Here is a 19,905-nt window from a genome sequence, read left to right as displayed (position 1 = left end):
TATAGGTGCATTGTATGCATTTAAATGGCCTAAGCTCCAGAAAGTATTCATCTAAGCAATTTTAAGGTTGCCTGATCTTTCAGTTTGGCTTTAGAGGTTCTGATAGTCATCTAACAGTCTTTCTGACAAAACAGCAGACTTCCTTCAATCAAGGTCATAATTTGAAACATTATACAATAATGGATTTAAATTATGTATGGTAAGAAAAGAAGACTGCAAAGAGGTATTAGAAATTCCTATTTATGTCTTTAGGTTCAGAAAAATATAACCACGAGCCAACACGGCACTAATAGAGAGGAAGGACGTTGGCAGTTCCTTGAATGTGATCTCTCCCCCACATTTCCAAAGGCCTGCAGTGTGGTCGCTGTGATCCTAGGGCCACAATACCTTGATTTTGGGGTAAGTACAGAGTGCAAGTAATCTACAAGTTTATTTCTTGATAAGATAGACCTTAACTATGAAGGTGCAGAAACAGGGCTCAATTGCTTCCTCCATGGCTACAGAATCCGAATACAAAACTCATTCAGATAAATAAAAGATAATAGGTGGGCCAGCAAAGCAGTAGTAATTCACACTTCAGTTAATCAAATGGGGCTTCCTTCTAAAGAGGTTTGTTTTTCAATAAAAAGCAGCTGCCTAGAGGATGGCCCTCCTCAAGGTCCATCTAGCGTGTCAACTAAGGCTTACTACTTCCAGAATCCTGAGTGATAACACATGATTTGTATAACATGTGAACACAGGACACATGAACAACCAAAAAATTCTAAGTTCAACCTCTTTTCCTACCATATATACAGAATAACTTAAAATTTGACTTCACTTCCACTGTTTCAACTATTTTACCCCATAAATTGCATAAGGTATTGAACGATCAAAGAGCAAAAACAAAAAAAGTAGAGGTGATTAGATAATAAATTTCAACCAAAATTAGTCTTTGAGTAATTGAAATGTTACTTCGTGAGATCTTTTTAGAAGAAAATTCCTTAGAGGTCCACATTCTTTATGTTGTTACCCTGTGTCAAGCTAACAAAATCAATATTATTTTTAGCTTAATAAGATAATTGGTGGCATCAAATAGAACAGCTGTCTACATTTTAAATTTAATATTATAAACTATCTTTCAAATTAATATAAAAGTTCTCAAGACAAGCACAAAGATGGCTAAACTCCATTTTAGACTCATGACAACCCCAAAGCAATTTTAAGAATGAACAAGGCAAACTGAAAGTAAACACTGCAAAGGGGATTTTTAAAATTTTAATTTCTTAGAAAATTCTGAAGAGAAATAAACTATTCTCCAAAACTTGAAAAGAAAGTTGGTTCTGATTAACCAAAAACCCGGAGGAATCCTGAGACGCACGTTCATCCGCTGATGTCTACAGTGAACAGTCAGGAGCAGTTCCACAGTAGGGATATAAAGACCTAAGTTTAAGGGTTAAAATTAGGAGTATTTTATATTTAAGCATGGTAGGGGAAAAATTCAAATGTAATTTTTAAAGTAGAATTTCTTTTTGCCTCCCTTCTTTGGTATTTTAACCTTTAGAAATGTATTTAAAGAAAAACTAGAATTATTTAAAGAAGAGGCATCCAGTTCTATAGTAATTTGGCACATTTACATGTGAGAAAAATCAGAAACCAACTGATAGATCTGTAATAGATAAGTATATATAAACATTTTATTTTAATAATACTCTGTCACTTCAATTTAAATCATTCCATTATGAAAATGTCTTAATTGAAGAGAGACTATTTCTTCAAAACTCTAAATGAATCAGAGCTTTATCAATTAAATTTACATCAATACAACCTTTAGAAATACACAATTCTTCATTTCACAATACTTCCCCTTTAAAAATTTGTCACGGTTTGTCACAGATTTAAAGCACAAGGCACCTAATGCTATGAAAGAATACAGCACATGTAGTGTAAGTGAACCAGATCTTTTCTCAAATATTTTCTCAATCCCCACCAAATTTGCGTGAACATACTTGTTACACAAATATTTCTTGTATTATTAATCTGCAATAGTCTACAAAATTCAAAAACAGAATCCATACCTATTATAGGCAGTTTATTTTAGCATTTTACCTGTAACAAACACTGATCTACATATTTAACTGATTTCTTGAAAACATTTTCATAATATAGTCCAGCATATAACAAATAATATGTGTAAAGTCTCCAGAACATTAAGATTTTATTCTTTGATTAGTTCAGATTATTTCATCAGCTGAATTCCTTGAGATGTGTAAGGCAGGTTGGTCCTTTAGATGGATTTGGACTGAAACTTCCTCTAACTGTAGTAATATATACACAGCTACATAGCAAAGTACTTCATTATGAAAATGAAGAAAATCGATATGAGGAAAATATATTTTAGAGTTCCAAAGAACTGAAACTGTTATTTTTCAGACTAGGCACTGAAACATTTTTCTACAAAAACTTGCCAAAGATTATCTCTTCACTGTATAATGTTCCATTGTCAAGCTGAAAATAAAAACAAACACAAAATCATCATTAGATCACAACTGTCATAGCGTTAATTTTTCTATAGATTACATTTTAAAAAGCAAATTATCTTAACATTGAAATATATGTACAAACCACCATATATATATGGTGTTTTATATATATATATATATATATATATATATATATATATATATATATATAATAGTGGATACTTGAACTTGAGATGAGTCCTAGGAATTCATGAAAGGGAGTTATAAAACAATGTCAAAAGCTGACACCCAAGACTACTTAAAGATCACGTAATAACAGTTTAACCATGGTATTCCACCATTACCCGTGTTGAGACAAAGACTCCTATCCAACCTGTTCTACTTTATTGTGGTCCATTTGCTTTAGTCCTCATTATCTCCCCTCTCCAGCTCACTTCCAAAAATACTGAAACTCTGTCTGTGTGTGGGTGGATATGAGTATGAGTATGGGAATAATACACAGCCTACTAGGAATGGAAAATGTGTAACTTATATCAATAAAAAACTTTAAAGAATAACTATGTGTATTTTTGAAAATTTAAAGATGGCAAATAAACACATATTTAGTCCCACTCTGTTCCTAAAACCTCAGTAAAAAGACAATAAAGGTTTTTTGTTTTTGTTTTTTTAAAGGAATATACCACATGGACAAAAAGAAGAGCAGGGACCAGAAAAGAACAACTAACTCTTAGCTACCAATGGAAAACTATGACCAGATATCTCTGTAAGGTGAAGAAACAACTAAAAACGGGCAGATTAGTACAAATTTTATACAAAAAGCAGTGACACAGTCAGATGCTCTCCCCTTACTTTTCAGTTGGGCAAGTGTCAGTTGTCTCTCCCAAGAGAAGCTTTGATGTCTATTCTCTAAAAAGGTAGTAACAAAGGGTCTCTGGATTGGAGTATGCCGGGCACAATACGATATGGTTCAGGTAAAAGTAACATTTACACAGTCATAACAATGTAAATACTGATTATAGATCTATCCAAAATTATGTAATAACCATACTGGTATGATGAGGAGGAACGAATGACATAAGAGGTTGGGTAGCAGGTCAAGTGGGGTGGGAGCAGAGGCGGGGGAAACTGGAAAGTAATCTATCCTCATTTACCATAGTGGGGAAAATCAACTGAAGATTCCTAAAACTGAAAAATCAAGATGTAGACGTACAAGCATGATACTTAGAAAGACAAGGAGAAAAACATCAAAAGGATTGACCAAGTTTAAAGTGATTCCTAAGAATGGGAAAAGAATGAAAGCAGGATAGACGGTGCAGAGCAGGACAGCTGCATTGTATAATAAGTTTTATAGAACTCTAACTCTTTGCATGCATAACCATTATAACAGAATAAAAAAGGACCAATCACACACAAAAAAAAACCCAAAACCAATGCAATTAGCTTTAGGCTAGATGCAAATTTTCCATGAAGAATTTACTTAAGTTTCAAGGCCAATGTGAGTGCAAGGAGTTGTTCAATGTTCTAGATGAGGAAAGGAAGCCCAGCTGAAATCAGGAAACATTTCAATCTAAATTGCCTAAAGTTATCTCAGAAAAAAGGGACCTGAATTACCAGAATTTCAGTAATTTATTGTGGTCTCTCATTCTAAATAAATACATAATCACTTTTGTAACTGCCAAAAACAAATGTTAAATGTATTTCAAGCACTCATTCAGTTAAACAAAATATAGTGCTTTTTCTGTCATGTAAGAAATATAAAAGATAATAATTCTTAAAATTAAAAAAAAAAAAAAGGAGAAGTCCCCGGTCAAGATAGTGGAATAGATAAACACTGGTCTCGCCTCCTCCCATGACCACATAGCAATTACAACTAAACTACAGAATAACCATCACTGAGAATCACCTAAAGTCTAGCCAAACAAAAGTACTCTAATCAAGGACATACAGAAGAAGCTGTATGAGACTGGAGGAGAGGCAGAGATGTGGAACAGGTTGCTCTCACACCCACGTGTGGCGGTTAAAAATCAGAGGGGTGTCTTGGCTACAGAGGTCCCCCCCATGAGGAGTGAGGGGTCCCAGCTCCACACCAGGCTCCCCATCCCAAGGTTTCCAATGCCAAATAGATGAGCCGCCACAACTTCTGACTTTGAAAACCAGTGGAGATTGTGGTTGAGTGAGACCAAGGGCTGCAGAAGTCCCATACCTTCTTAAAGGGCCTGCACATGAACTTACCTGATGACGAACTCACTCGCTCTGAGCTCCTGCACTGGGGCAGCAACTCAAAGTGCCAGGGACATGCAGGGAGGAACTGAACTGTCTGGCTTCAGAGCAAGGGGTGGAAGGGCAGCTTTCTCCCAGACAAAAGGGCTGGCAGAAGCCATTGTTCCTTTGTTGAGCCCTCCCCTAAACCCACCTGCACTCCCAGGCATGCATGATATCTGAGTCTCCATCAAGCTGGCTAACATTGTTCACCCTGCCCTGGTGATTCCCTGAGACCCTGCCCCCCTCAACTTGCAGGCCCTCCCAACCCAGTGGCTTTTCCATACAAATGGCCTGTCTTGGCTCATGCTGAGTACTTTTGTAAAACCTCTCAAAGGTTCACAAACTCCAAACAAGCAGCATCTGGCATCAGCATGCCGAATACCTCTTGGAATAAGCAGCCCCAAGCTGGGTACTAGTGGCAGCTGGCCTCAGTTCCCAGCTTAGCCTCTCACTGGCACCTCCAAGCCCAGCACAAGTGGCAACCATGTGCAGATCACTTTGTAGTGTTCAGTCGGCGGGGCACAGGCAGCAGCTGACCTTGGCCTACCCTACAGCCCCTTTTAAGACACCCCAGAACCAACACACCCAGTGGCCAGCTTCAGACCATGACAGAGCGCCACCCAACCACCTCCACAAATGACAGACCCAAAGGGCAGACTGGGCAGTGATCAGAACCCCACTAAAACGAATCCTGCTCTGTAGGGTCAGCCCTTGCACAACAGCTCTTCAGCTGTAGTCATGATCAATGTAGTCACGATCAATCAGCCCGAGGGTCAATTCCTCCCACTGATGTACCAACAGCAATTAAGACTCAACTACAACAGGAAGGCGTACACTACACATAAAAGGAACACACCAGCAGCACCTGGCTCAGGTGAGCAGAAGACCGCACCAAAGGGCCCCACACACTTACCACATAAGGCCACTCCACTAACACTGGGAGACATAGCAGTTCTACCTAATACATAAACACAGGGAGGCTGTCAAAATGGGGAGACAAAGAAACAAGTCCCAAATTAAAGAAAAGAACAAAGCTCCAGAAAAAGAACTAAACAAAATGGAGACAACCAATCTACCAAATGCATAGTTCAAAACACTGGTTATAAGGATCCTCTATGATCTCAGCAAGAACTTCAAACAAAGAGATAAGAAAGAAAAATGGAGCCATAACCATAAAACAGAACCATTCAAAAATGAAGAATACAATAACTAAAATGAAGAACACATTAGAGGGATTCAATAGTAGATAAGGTGAAGCAGAGGGCTGAATCATAGATTTAGAAGTTAAGGTAGTAAAAAACACCCAAGCAGAATAGCAAGAAGAAAAAAGAATCCAAAAAAAAATGAAGATAGTTTAACGGACCTCTGGGACATCAATTGGTATGGACGAGCATACCAATATTCGCATCATTGAGGTACCAGAAGGAGGAGAGAGAGAGCAAGGAATTGAGAACCTATTTGAAGAAATAATGACAGAAAACTTCCCTAACCTAGTGAAGGAAATAGACATATAAGCCCAGGAAGCACAGAGAGTCCCATACAACATGAACCCAAAGAGGCCCACACCAAGACACAGCATAATTAAAGTGCCAGAAGTTAAAGTCAAAGAGAGAATCTTAAAAGTAGCAAGAGAAAAGCAGTTAGTTACCTCCAAAGGCACCCATAAGACTGTCAGCTGATTTCTTGACAGAAACTTTGCAGGTCAAAAGGCACTGGCACAAAATATTCAAAGTAATGAAAAGCCAGGACCTACAACCAAGATTACTCTACTCAGCAAAGCTATCATTTAGAAATGAAGGGCAGATAAAGAGCTTCCCAGACAAGAAAAAGCTAAAGGATTCATCACCACCAAACTAGTATTACAAGGAATGTTAGAAGGACTTCAGAGGAGGAGGAGAAGAAGGCTAAGAAGATGAAAAACATCAAAAATATGAAAATAAAGTGGCAATAACTACCTATTTATCAACAATTACTTTAAATGTAAATGGATTAAATGCTCCAATCAAAAGACATGGTGTGGCTGAACGGTAAGAAAACAAGACCCTTACACATGCTGCCTACAAGAAACTCACTTTAGATTAAAAGACACACACAGACTGAAAATAAAGGGATGGGGAAAAGATATTTTATGAAAATGAGGGGGCTGGGGTAGAATCTGGGGTAGCAATACTTATACCAAACAAAACAGACTTTAAAAATAAAGTCTGTAACAAGAGACAGAGAAGTACCCAATAATCCCACTTCTGAGTATTTATCCAAAGAAACCCAAAATACTAATTTGAAAAGACATGCATCCATATGAGGTCTGACAATTAAGGTTGTGAACTTGTGGCAACAATGCTGCGAACCTTTTTTGATATTAGAGGGATTATTCATTATGAATTTGTACCAACTGGACAGTTAACCATGTTTACTATTTGGAAATGCTGAGAAGGCTGCGTGAAAAAGTTATACAAAAACGACCTGAACTTGTCGCCAACAATTCATGGCTCTTACATCACGACAATGCACCAACTCACATGGCACTGTCTGTGAGGGAGTTTTTAGCCAGTAAACAAATAACTGTATTGGAACACACTCCCTACCCTCCTGATCTGGCCCCCAATGACTTCTTTCTTTATGAAGATAAAGTAAATATTGAAAGGAAGACATTTTGATGACATTCAGGACATCAAGGGTAATACAATGACAGCTCTGATGGTCATTCCAGAAAAAGAGTTCCAAAATTCTTTGAAGGGTGGACTAGGCGCTGACATCGGTGCATAGCTTCCCAAGGGGAGTAGTTCAAAGATGACCAGTGATATTCAGCAATGAGGTATGCAGCACTTTTTCTAGGATGAGTTCGCAAACTTAATTGGCAGACTTCGTAAGAATTAGAGCCTTATTCAATACTAACATCAGCCCACATACAAACCTGGATTACAGACAACAGCTAACTAGCTCCATCCTCCTGAGAAACACTGTGCATAGGAATCAGACTCTCACACTGTTCACTGTCTTCTGGAACCCTTTTAAAATAAGACAATAGTTAAGGAAAGCTTTACAGCTGGAATAAAACCTTAAAAATGATCTATTCCATGGCTGAAGCCATGAGGTCAGAACTAAGACTAGGGCAAAATTTTCCAACAACTTTGTTCCAAGTTCTTTTTATGGTAGACTGTAAAAAGGTTTCTCTCTCAAAAAAAAAAAAAAAAAAATTGAAAAGAAAATTGAGGCAATGTTATATTTTATTATGAATTTTTGTTAAAATCAATAAAAATTTTCTACATTTAAATTCATTATAGCAGAACGGTAAGTACTTTGGTTTTACCTGTGAATCAAAACATTTTTTTAAAGTAGTTGTGAAGAAACTATTTTATCACCCAAAGGATCTGAATAAATTATTTTAATTTTATCTGGCATAGTACATGTATAAATTATAATTTTTCAATAATTCTTCATAAAATCTCTAAAGCCTAGGCCAGCATGATATGATTCCTAGTTTATTTAGCAAGCATTATTTTTTACTTATATTGTAACTAAACCTACCTCTGAATTCGATGTTTTCTGCATATAAAGGCAAAAATTCTTCTGATTCCCACCATCACAGGATCCCAATTGTTATAATGGCATAGGAGAGTTACAATAAAAAATGAAAAAAATACAGGGATAGCGCCTGCAAAAAATAACCAAGAAAACTGCACCTAAAAATAAGAGATAGAAAAAAATACCCCACAATTATCATGAAGACAATTTTCTCCGTTAACAGAAGTTTTCCATTTATGAAAAGTAGCAGGAATAAGTTAAAACACCAAGAAAATAACACTACGCATTGACAATACATTACTAAGTACATTATTATTAAATATTAGGATTCAGGACTTTGATGTACTAACCACTTTCTTAAATTACCAACAATAATACTTTTCACTTAGAAAACAGCCTAAAGGAAAGTCAGGAAAGCATGCTTTTCATTTATTAGGCATAATACAGATCTAAGAACAGAATCACGAAACTTGAAGCTTTTGTCGTACACATCACGTTGCCCATTTCTTTTTACTGATCACTGGCTCTTCTCAAGTTGATCCCTCCCTTGTTTCTGAAGTCATCATCGGAACCCACATTTTCAAAAACTATGTTCTGCTCTAGTTGAGAAGTGTTATGCTACAGTTCTTCTCTTAAGACAGTACTGAAAACAGATGAAACTCTAACTGCAACTTATGCAAGCCTTTTACTAACAATTTGCAACAAAGTCTAATTCTAACACTTCAAACTAGCTCAGTTATCTAGTAACAAATGAAAAAATTCAAAAGGAAATCATGACTAAGTAAAATAAAGACTACAGACAGGAATACTTTCACTAAGAAATGTGAGCTGCAGAAGACAAGCTGCAAGCAGAGCCTCTGAGGTGCAGACTCAGACATCACCAAGTCTGACTCATCAATCCATCATTTGATAAGGGTTATCAAGAAAATTAAAAATGAGATACCATAAAGTTACCAAAAAAAAATCATTCTTTTCTTTCACTAGTTTACCTTACTGCCTAGATTCAACTAATATCCAAAACAATTGTCAAAGAAGCCTGCACTGATTAATTACTGAGACTTAGCTCCAACACACTGGTGGTTTGCTTTCAAAATAATGACAAAAATAATAACTCCTACCTTTCAAATAGGGAGGAAACACTGCTTGCCTTCCTTAAGCATTAAAAAAACAAGATTTAGAATCATAGGGAAACTCCCTCTGGTGGGAAACATATACTATGCCATTTCAATACACCATTAGTCAGCGTGAAGAGGTTCTGTGAGCATAATGCTTTTTATGAGGGACTCACAATGTGTAAAACATGAATAATGACTGACAACTTTTAACATGCACGGCCTGTTTATATGGTACACATATACAAAGGCTGAGTCAGCCTAAAAATGCCCAGGAAAGAGCAGTCCATAAGAGAAAATAAAAAGCCTACATGTTGTTATCCAATTATTGGCATAACATATTCTTAGAATATTTGCTTAATAATCTAAAAAATACTTAATTATCTGAAAAAACCATGATGTACTTAAAATAACGGAAAATCAAAAAAGTATGAAAAGTTTATAACTAATGAGAGTTTAAAATGTAGATCTAGAATGATTTCATGAATATTCAACAAAAAACCCTATTTTATAACTGAAGAACAGCAAACTTTACAAAGTTAAGTAAAACCCCAGATGACTTCTAAAGGCAACGTTCACTTTTAACAATGCAGTTATTTATGTGTTGCCACATAATAAAAAACTTCTAATTTGATTTTTAAGAAGCTAACAAGGCAATTTTTTAAAATGAAAACATTTATTAAAAAAGAGAATTCCCTATGTAAACAAAGTCTAATTCCTGAATATATCTGAATATAGATCTGATTACGATTGGGGACACTTCATATTATACAAAAATGTCAACTATAAATAGACTAAAATGATCAATATAAGTACAATAAATGTTAATGAATTCTAAAATTTCAGAAACTATATAAATATGGTTGGCTATTAGAATAAAAACAAAACAAAACATGAAAGTAGGTATCTCCTATAATGTTTCTCATAGAGGTCTGGGGTACACTCTGCCACTTTTCCCAGCAGGTATATTCCTATCCTCAATTCCCACCAAAGGCCCAGGTTACTCATTTAAATGATTGCCTAATGATATTAATAGATGTGAAGACAATCAAGAAATTACTGTTTGGTTATGTTTTTGTAATCTATTACATATCCATGTATTTTCCTTTTTCTTGTGTTTTACCTTCATCTTAAAATATTTGATTAAACAAAGTACACAATCATTTAATAAACTAGATCTCCTGTGACAATTCTTTTTATTTTAATTCCCTAAAATTAACCTTCAATTTTCATTTCTCAAATCTAAAAAAGCTGATGTTTTCCAAATATCAATATGGTAAAGTTCATTTACGCAGTGGTCTACCAAAATCCTCTAACAAGCAGTTTCACTAGAACAATTTTGACTGATATTCAAGATCATGACCCTGAGATGTAGAAGGACTTGGATATTATTTAAATCCATAAAAGAATCTAATATGTGTTACTTCAGTGTTATGTATATTTTATAATAATCACACTATTTTAAAATGCATGGTACATAAGATAATCCTCACTTAAGAAGATCTCCATTTTTAACCATGACAAATAATAATTTACTGAACCATAAAACAAAGTTAAATATCAGCACAGAATTTTTTTTAATAAAGAAGATACATATCATTGAGAGTATTGTGCCTTTTATCCTAAAAACTGCACAAAGACCTAAAGAAAAATAGCTTTAAAAATCTGATTATAACTTCTACACAGCGTAAGCCTTTGGGCTTCCAAGTATTTCCTCTTCTAGTTATATGAAACCAACCTCCCTCCCCACCCCCCACCGTGTGCAAGCGCACACACACACACTTTTGTTACTTAATACTTGGAGTTAAAAGCTTACACATTTTGAACCAGGTGATAAGCAGCTACACTACATCTTTTGGCATTACCCAATGGCACATCTATTCTCCCTCTTACCCCTCAGAACACTAGAAAAAACTTCTCCCTTCAGACTACTGGGAGGGACACGGATCCTCCTTCCTGCAATGTTCGCAATATTGCCCACACTTATACAAGAATCTCAGCATCCAGACCAGGACTTTATATAAGAGGGAAGGCTGCCCTGCTGAGTGCAGACAGAAATGAGCAGTCACTGAGAAGCACCACTGTTCATGTGTCTCACATCTCTAGTAGTATCATCATAGCATTAGGGAATCTCTGGAGTTTATCTTAGAAATCAAAACCCTACTACTTATATGATAAAATATATCCCCTACTCCATGCCACTGACTTACCAGATAATATTTGTGTTTTTTTGTTTGTTGGTTGGTTTTTCAGTTTTACACTTCCATTTATTGTTACCCTTAAGAAAATGCACATGGACTTTTTAAATTATGAAAGTAACTCATGCTCATTATAGAAAATTTTGGAAATACTGAAACATAGAAAAACATGCATAAATTTGGTATTAAATGGTAAGCACTGTTAACTCCAGCTACAATTTTTTCAGTAGCTTTCCATCCTCAACATTTTTTTAAACATTTGTTTTATTAGTTTCAAGTGCACAAAACAATATAATAGTTAGACATTTATCATTCATATTCCTCACACAGTAACAACCCCCTCCCCCTATCCACGACCCCTCTGACATCGCACACAGCCATTTCATTTCCACTGTCTCTCTCTATTCCTAATGCTGTACTCCGCTTCTTGTAACTATATATATATGTACATATAAAATTGTAGTTGACTTTCATTATTGTTCCTCTTCAGCTTCCGGTGTACAGTGCAGTGATCAGGCAACCAGATAACATTGGAACATAATCAGCTCCAAAACAGGAAAACTACATAGAAAGATACTGCCCTTAACTGAGAAACTAAGAAAATAAATATTGCAAAGCTAAAAGTGCAAGAGATCATCCATTTGTTTGGTACATTTTTACGGCTCTATGTAGAAAAGCATATTGGGAGAGAAGATAGCAAGTATTATCCACGGTTGTGTCCTTTATAATTGAGTCACATCCCTTAACTTTCATTAGCTCCGTTTTAATAATACATGAAACATTTAATAAACAGTTCACCTTACCTTTTGCATACACATGTCAGCTATTATGGACAGAGGTATCGTAAGGCTTAGTGCAAGTGTGCCTATCAGGGATGAGGTAAGAAAGCAGCCCCTAAAAAGCAAAAACAGAAAACAGACATTCCCATATTAAAAAAGGAAAAGAACCAAAGAAAAACAATGATCAAAAACTATTCTACAATATAGATATGAGAGATCAGGAACAAAAATAAAAGCTCAGGATGGACTGAGACATAATAAATAATAAAGTTACTAAGACAATTCTTAAAGTTTATCTTCAAATATTAAAAATCCAAATATGTCAGTATAAAAACTTCGAGGTATTTTATGCTATTTTCAATATCTACTTACAAATATTATTCAACTTTGGATGTCTAACTTATATTTCATGAACATTTCTACAAAACTGTGGAAAGAGTTCTTACAGTTGTGTGAGGATACTTAGCTAACAAAGGAGACAGCTTTATTAAAATTGCAGAACACCTCCTAACGTAGACTTTAGGAAAGTGATAAGCCAATATGTGAGTCTGTCATCAAAGCAAAAACACTTCACCCTCATGAGAACTAAAATCGAAACACTACTTTAGACGTGTGTTCTTCTTGTGGTTTGGCTTAACATCAAAAAGAAAGAAAAAAACGGAGTATTTTTAAGGATATTTCCTTGTTATTTTCTATTTTCCTAGCAATTTTTCTAACCAAAAACTAAGCTCTTCATTTTATTTTCATCTTGAACTATCAATATTGGTATCAAAGTCTGAAATATCAATCTGTAAATAATTTTGTTTAGTTGAAGGAAAAAATGAAGGAAAGCATTATACCAATAGATAAGCCATTTATAAAGACCAATAATTTGAATGTATAAGAAGAAAGCGAATTATAACCCAAAATAAAAGCATAATGTATGTAATTAGAATTACAGACTCAGGGAAATTGTAGGCAAGTAAATTCTAGCTCAGTATATGTAAGGATTAATAATGCTACTGCAATAAAAGGGGCTCTCTTGATAAAGTGTCACTTGAAGTAGTCAACAGAGGCTGGACAATTAGTTCTCACTAATGCGGTAAAGAGAACTCAAGTATAGTGGTTCCTACTACCCATGAGCTGCTCTATGAAATGAGGTTTGTGGGGGGAAAATATATATATGTATATATAATATATATCACATATATATCATATATAACATATGATATCAATATATAATATATATGATATATATGATATCAATATATATGATATATGTGATATATATGATATATATAACTATAATATATAATATATATGATATATATATATCAATATATAATATATGATATATATTTGATATATATTAATGCAGCATATGTTCTTAGAAATTTATAATGCAAAACACAATCACAAAAAGTCTGGTATTCTTGTTATAGCTGTTTTGAGTTACCAACACCTCCTAGAGTTTAAGGGATATGTTTGTTTCATTACTTATTAACTTAATTGCTGAGTTGTTACCATACTTTTAAACACTTGAGTGTAAAAGTGTATCTGAAAAATAAACCTCCTTAAGGTTCAGAAAAATCCATCGCAGGTAAGGATAAACATAGCTTTGATCATAATATATGACTTCCAGTGTGCAATTTACTCAATAATAAACACTCATATACACAGTTGGGAATATAAACTGTGTTCCTTCTGTGGAGAATGACTTTGCAATTATCAAAATCTAAAGTCTACATGTGTATCTCAGTCTTTTCCACTTACAGGCTTTTATCCTATAGAACGCTTCATATATATGCAAAGTCTTATATGAGGATATTCAATAGTATATTATTTACAAAGCAAAAGACTAGAAATGTAAAATGTCTCTCAATAAGGAACTGGTAAAACACATTACGTCCTGTCCATTATGTTACACAGTGGACTGAAATATAATGCACTAGAATGCTAATACAGGCTTTAAGTGCTAACATGTAAAGATTTATAAGACAAACAATTTGTGGAAAAAAAGTAAATTACAGAAAAATATCCATAGTATACTCCCGTTTATGTGTTCAAAATAAAACAAATTCAGTGGTAAATGAAGAGACTTATATACACTTCTGCATGTATAGTAAATATTATAGAAGGTTTAGAAGTTAATAGAGGATGCCTCTGTGAAAAAAAGAATGGAAATTTGGGGTAGAAGGAAGATTTTCTTTTCATAATGAACCCTTTTGTTCATTTTTGCATGTATTACTCTTAAATTTTAAAAAAAGTTAAATAAAAAATAATAAAATATTCTAAAACATGTTATTTATTACTTGGTTAAATGTAAAATTTTCCAAGGGAGCAAACTCCAAAATTTCACATAATAGAGATTACATGTCGCCACTCATATTTGATAGTCCCCAAAGCCTACATTAAATTCTGCTGCACATAATGAAACTATTGGATATATTTGTTAAAAATAAAGCTCTTAATAAAAAATGAGCATTTTAATATTTGTAGGTGGCACAGTTCATGTCTACTATGAATTTCAATGTATTAATAATAAGGACCATACTAAGCCCTTTAGTCTAACATCCAAAGAAAAATTTAATTATTTCTTTCAAATATGGCAAAAAGCCTTGCTTTGAAATTTTCTAATTTAAACTAAACTTAGAAAACTCGAGAATATGACCTCGTATTAAAATACAGAGAATGAATAATTATTAAAGCTTATGGTTCACTGGGTTGAACCATATGAAACTGCAGTCAAAAATGGTTGAAGATCAAGAATTCCTTATGGTTCAACTAAGTTCAATCAAAACACAACCAGTAAGTAGTTTTACCTGCTCAGAACAGAGTGAAGAGAGGTAAGAGAAATGACAGAACAAAAGAAATGATGAGACAAGAAAACAACAGCGACATGATATATATTAATACACAAAATAATACGTGTAACTCTTTTTGGTTAAAAAAAGTGAGCACCTAAAATGCATGTAATGAAAGATGAAAAAATGAGTAAATGGATTCTGATATCAGAAAGTTTTAGATTAGCAAAGGAATTTAAGATAAGTACATAAATGACTACAATACAAAGTAAATCTTTAAGTACTACATGAAAGGGAGTGAGTGTGGAGGGTATGAAGAAAACTGAGGTATTTCCTTAACTGTGGAGGAGGGAGAAGTGTAGGCAGAGCATTAAGGAAGATTTCATACAAAAGGCGACTTTTGTTAACAGTTTTTGCAATGGAAAATTAGTCAGTAGTCTTAACTGGCATATAATACAATTCATTTAGGGCTTTAAGTACAACTTGTGATTCTTTTTAAGTTTCTATTAGGTGGAAACAGAACTAAGTATCAAGCTTTATATTTGAAAGGTTTCTTAAACTCTACACATGATAGTCTTCAAACTATTTTAGGATTATTATCCCATATTAAATTATTTGGTATTATAACACTTCAAAGTATGTTAACATGACCAATCAGAGTTTAGGGTTTACATATCTGAATCACCCACACGGAAAGTCCTGAGAATAAACAAAACAAAAAAATCTATGAATAACCAAAGTCTCTTAAATAAACAAAGGCTCTTAAAGTCCCCCAGATTCTCACTTAATAACTTATGTTATTCAAAATAGGGATACACATCTTGTAAGTTTGGATGTTCATGAGATGACACCTTTCATTTACATAATACTCACTTCCAAAAACACTTTTACAAATATAGATCATTCATTCATTCATTCAATATTTATTGATCTCCTTTCATATATAAAACACTACTCTAAACAATGGGTAATTAGAAGTTAAAAATAAAAAATCAAAGCTCCTGCTCTAATGTAGTTACTGTATTAAATTAAGTGTGTGGGGTGAGAAGGTGCACAGAAGGGCCATCAGAAGACAAAAGGAATGTAAATGCTTAAACTACCCACAAGTCCATAAACTGATAACTAATAAAACATAGGGCAATAAATAGTACATACCACAACCACAGGAACTCTGAGAGAACTGTTCCAATAAGGCCATTAATGATAATGCACATTAATACTACTTTATTGGGAAACTCAAAGTCCTCAAATCCAGTATAATGAAGTAAAAAGAAACCTGGCCATAAGAGCAGCAGATTAAACAGACCTACAAAACCTAAATATGTATAAAAGAGACAAAAGTTAGTAGCTGTGATTTAAATTTTCTAAACTTATAACTCTATAATTAGAAAACATTAGATTTTGCACAAAGGGCTCCACCAGGTTTCCTTAACTGGAATTCCTGTTTCATTGTTTTCAAAGCCAGTCCTGTGGGTAACTCCACAACAGAAAAAAATTGCATCAAGTAACTGGTGATCACTGAGTCTTCAAGGTTCAACTGTCCACACTGCATGGAGCAACCAGTGTACAATAAACCATTTAAAACAATTCAAAAAAAAGAGTTTGTAACTTTAGCTACTTGTAATATAGTGTCCTAGAACTTAAATAAACTGTGTGTTGTAGATTAAATTAATTACGAGGAATTGTATGGTTTGCTCTGATTTAATTCATAGTTGAAAGTACCTGTGCTACACTAAGAATAATGGAGCAAGGTTCCAAAAAAAGATAAAATTCTTGGTTCCTGCCTACCCAGAGCTCATTAATTAGTTAGTGAGATAACATACATATACAAATAGATAGTCAATGTGTGGACACAGCACAGACTGACTGCTTATAAGGAGGCTGCAACGTTCAGTGGTTAAAAGTGTGTGCTCTGCAGTGAGTGCCCTGTTCTGAGCCAGCTCCATCACGCACTAGCAGTGTGAACATTAGCCAAGACGCAAAACCTCTGTTAAGCCTCAGTTTTCCAATCTATAAGTGTACAAGAATATTTAATTAGGTTATAAGAAAGATTAGATAAAACACATAAAATATAGGACAGTACCTGGCAAAGAGTAAACAGTTAATAAAGGGTAGCTATTATTATTACTACAGGAATGTAAATTTATCTATGACTACATACATGTGAATGTAAAGAAACATTATTATAATTTTGTAGTAACTTTTATTGCTCTTTGTATACAGTTTAACATCACAGATCCACTATGAGACCCATGAAGTAACTATAGAGCTTTCTTAAAGTTAAATTACAGTCCGTAGATATTTTAGATTTGCTGCTAAATAACAAACTAGCATTCAGGTTGCCTGGTGAAACAGTACTGGAGCACCCACTCTCTACCTGCTGCTAAAGCCTCACAGTCACCAGCCTTCTCTGAGGAACTGTCCTGGGAGAGCAAACAAGTCTGCCTTTCCCAGGGAGTTCCCACCCCTGCCCACCCCACGCCCTCTGCAGCCAATGACTGCCTGATAGAGGACTCACACAGTCAAGCCCTTACGGTCTAAATCCTAATGGCTCACAGAAGGCCGGGCCATCTCATCTCTGAGGAGTGCCTAGACCTACTACCTGCTCCTGCTCCTCCTCAATCCCCAACCCCTTATCCCCTACCTGCCAGGAACTGAGCCAAACCCCAAGGGTACCTGAGACCACGTGGTTCTTTCCCTTCTCTATCCTGCCTCTCTCACTCCCTTGCCAGTTTTTCCTGCAGAGCACTCCCTCAATAAATCACCTACACTAAACCCCTGCCTTATATCCTGCCTCTAGGAAACCCAATTTAAGATATCTAGTAATTTTATTTTAAAAATAAAATCAAACAAAATGACACACATACAGAAGGGATTTATGACCTAAAAGGCGTGCATAACATTAAGACGTTGTAATTAAAATGCTGACATTTGGCATTATCAAGAACCAAATCTATTTTCTAGTCCCTGAATTATCCTACAAAATCCCACATAATTACGATCCACAGGCATAGGTCCCAATCGCAGATCCTCAGAATCTGGCCTGCCTACCTTTCTGTTCTTCCCCAAAGTGAACAACACTCCAGCACAGTCACACACATCTGCTCCCTGCTCTGCTCTGCTCATTTCTCCAGCCTAAAGAACCCTCTACATTCCAGTATAACTTCTTCTTTGCTAATCTTACCTATCCTAAAGCCCAATCAAATCAATATTGCTTTCTATATCATGCCACATATGAAGAAGACTAATCAAGTTACGTTTATGTGTACTGTATTAACTAGAAAACAAAGCAATTTTTCTTCAAAGTTACTGATCTTAAAAAAGAACGCTCCAAAAATATTAGCATTTCATTCCATCTGGATGGAATTTTCCATGACTCTAAAATAAGACATTATTAAAATGATCTTCATATTAAGGTATATTTATTGAATTCTCTGAAAGGAACTTGAGTGATCACTCATTTTAGTTTGTGGCTTTTCAAACATTTTGTTTTTGCTAAACTTTAGGTGAAGATATTCAAACTGTTTTAGCATAAAAATCTTTTCTACAAATTAAATTATAATACAAAAAGCGCGACAAAGCAGAGCTGTTCCAGTTGAAGCAGCAAAGGAGCGCGAGAACCAGACCCATAGATGCAACTCCCTGTCTTCCCAACCTTCTCCAGAACTTCTGTAAATCAGCTTGGAAGCTGCGGACATAGCCCAGTTTCCTCATTTTTCAGATGAGTATGAGATAAATGAAGTTATAACAGCTATATTCCAGGTCTACAGATTCCCTGTAAGCTGAACTTTGGAACCTCATCACCAGGCTTCTTCACCTATTGGTATTCAGGTATCTTTTGGGAGATAGCCACAGATACCCTACAGATGGAATAAGTTTTTTAATGAGCTTAGGAGACTTTATAAATCATATCAGGTATTTTATTTACCAAAATTAAGAATAGATGCTATGAACCATAATTAGGTAATTTGAAAAATTTGTCACAAAAGAGTCTGAGTCTTAAAGAAAAAGTGCAAACACAAAGCCCTTTAAATGGCCCACAATTTTTAATGAAAATAAGTACATAGACTAGAACAGTATTTTACATATCATTTTGGGGCAGCTTCCCCCATCCAAAAATAGCAAAATGTATACTACAACAGGTATATTCTCACGTGCTTATAACAGCAGGATTCTGTCATATAAATGAGGAAAACATCTGACTCACAGAGGCTGAAGACTAGTGCGAAAAAGGCATTAGGAAGAATTTCTTTTTTTTACCTCACACTGAAGGAACGGCCAAGGCATTAGGAAGAATTTCTTTTTTTTACCTCACACTGAAGGAACGGCCATTCCTTCATAGGTGCATAATTGTGCAGGACAAGGCAAGAGAAAAACAGTGAGATTGGACTTTGTAATCTTTAAAATCTGATGGTCTTAGAGAATCACATGGAAGGGGGAAAAAAGGCTTCCCTATTACCGCCCAAAAAACAAAAAACCCTAAGTTAACCATTCAGAGTAAATAGTCTCAACAAGTTAAGCATATTCTTACCAAAGAACATTGGGATATCCAACTTATCTTCTCTGTCTACCTTTCTCTTAATCATAACAATATAGACAGCATAGAGCATGGCTCCAACAAGAGACCAAATGGAACCTGTAAAAATCAATACAATGATTTAAAAGCACATGTTCATTAACTCATTTGACTCACATTTAAAATCTAACAATGTGTCAGCTCCTATTTCAAGAAATGAGTACACAAATATGAAAAACAGATAAAGTACACCCCCCTCCATCCTTGT

General features: G+C 34.9%; 1 protein-coding gene across 4 annotated transcripts in view; it reads right to left on the bottom strand.

Moving 5' to 3' along the window:
* Positions 1–1,228: 1,228 nt before the first annotated feature.
* The window catches only part of SLC35F5 (solute carrier family 35 member F5), a 38,374-nt gene continuing 19,697 nt past the window's right edge, over positions 1,229–19,905 (bottom strand). The window contains exons 11-17 of one of the 4 annotated variants that reach the window (XR_013993500.1): positions 19,653–19,757; positions 16,277–16,436; positions 12,363–12,453; positions 8,253–8,407; positions 7,639–7,732; positions 2,448–2,487; positions 1,229–1,422 (exon numbers count right to left, since the gene is read on the bottom strand). Coding sequence is in view for 2 of the 4 variants with exons in the window: in XM_081051109.1 (XP_080907235.1) it covers positions 7,657–7,732; positions 8,253–8,407; positions 12,363–12,453; positions 16,277–16,436; positions 19,653–19,757 (587 nt within the window). In the remaining 2 variants the exon portion in view is untranslated. Of the gene's footprint in view, positions 2,488–7,638; positions 7,733–8,252; positions 8,408–12,362; positions 12,454–16,276; positions 16,437–19,652; positions 19,758–19,905 lie in introns of all 4 variants that reach the window. The other 3 variants (XM_081051109.1, XM_081051110.1, XR_013993501.1) reach the window with 3 other exon arrangements.

Source organism: Rhinolophus hipposideros (genome assembly GCF_964194185.1).
Source record: "Rhinolophus hipposideros genome assembly, chromosome: 6".
Lineage (NCBI taxonomy): Eukaryota > Metazoa > Chordata > Mammalia > Chiroptera > Rhinolophidae > Rhinolophus > Rhinolophus hipposideros.
This window is presented reverse-complemented; position numbering and strand designations above follow the sequence as displayed.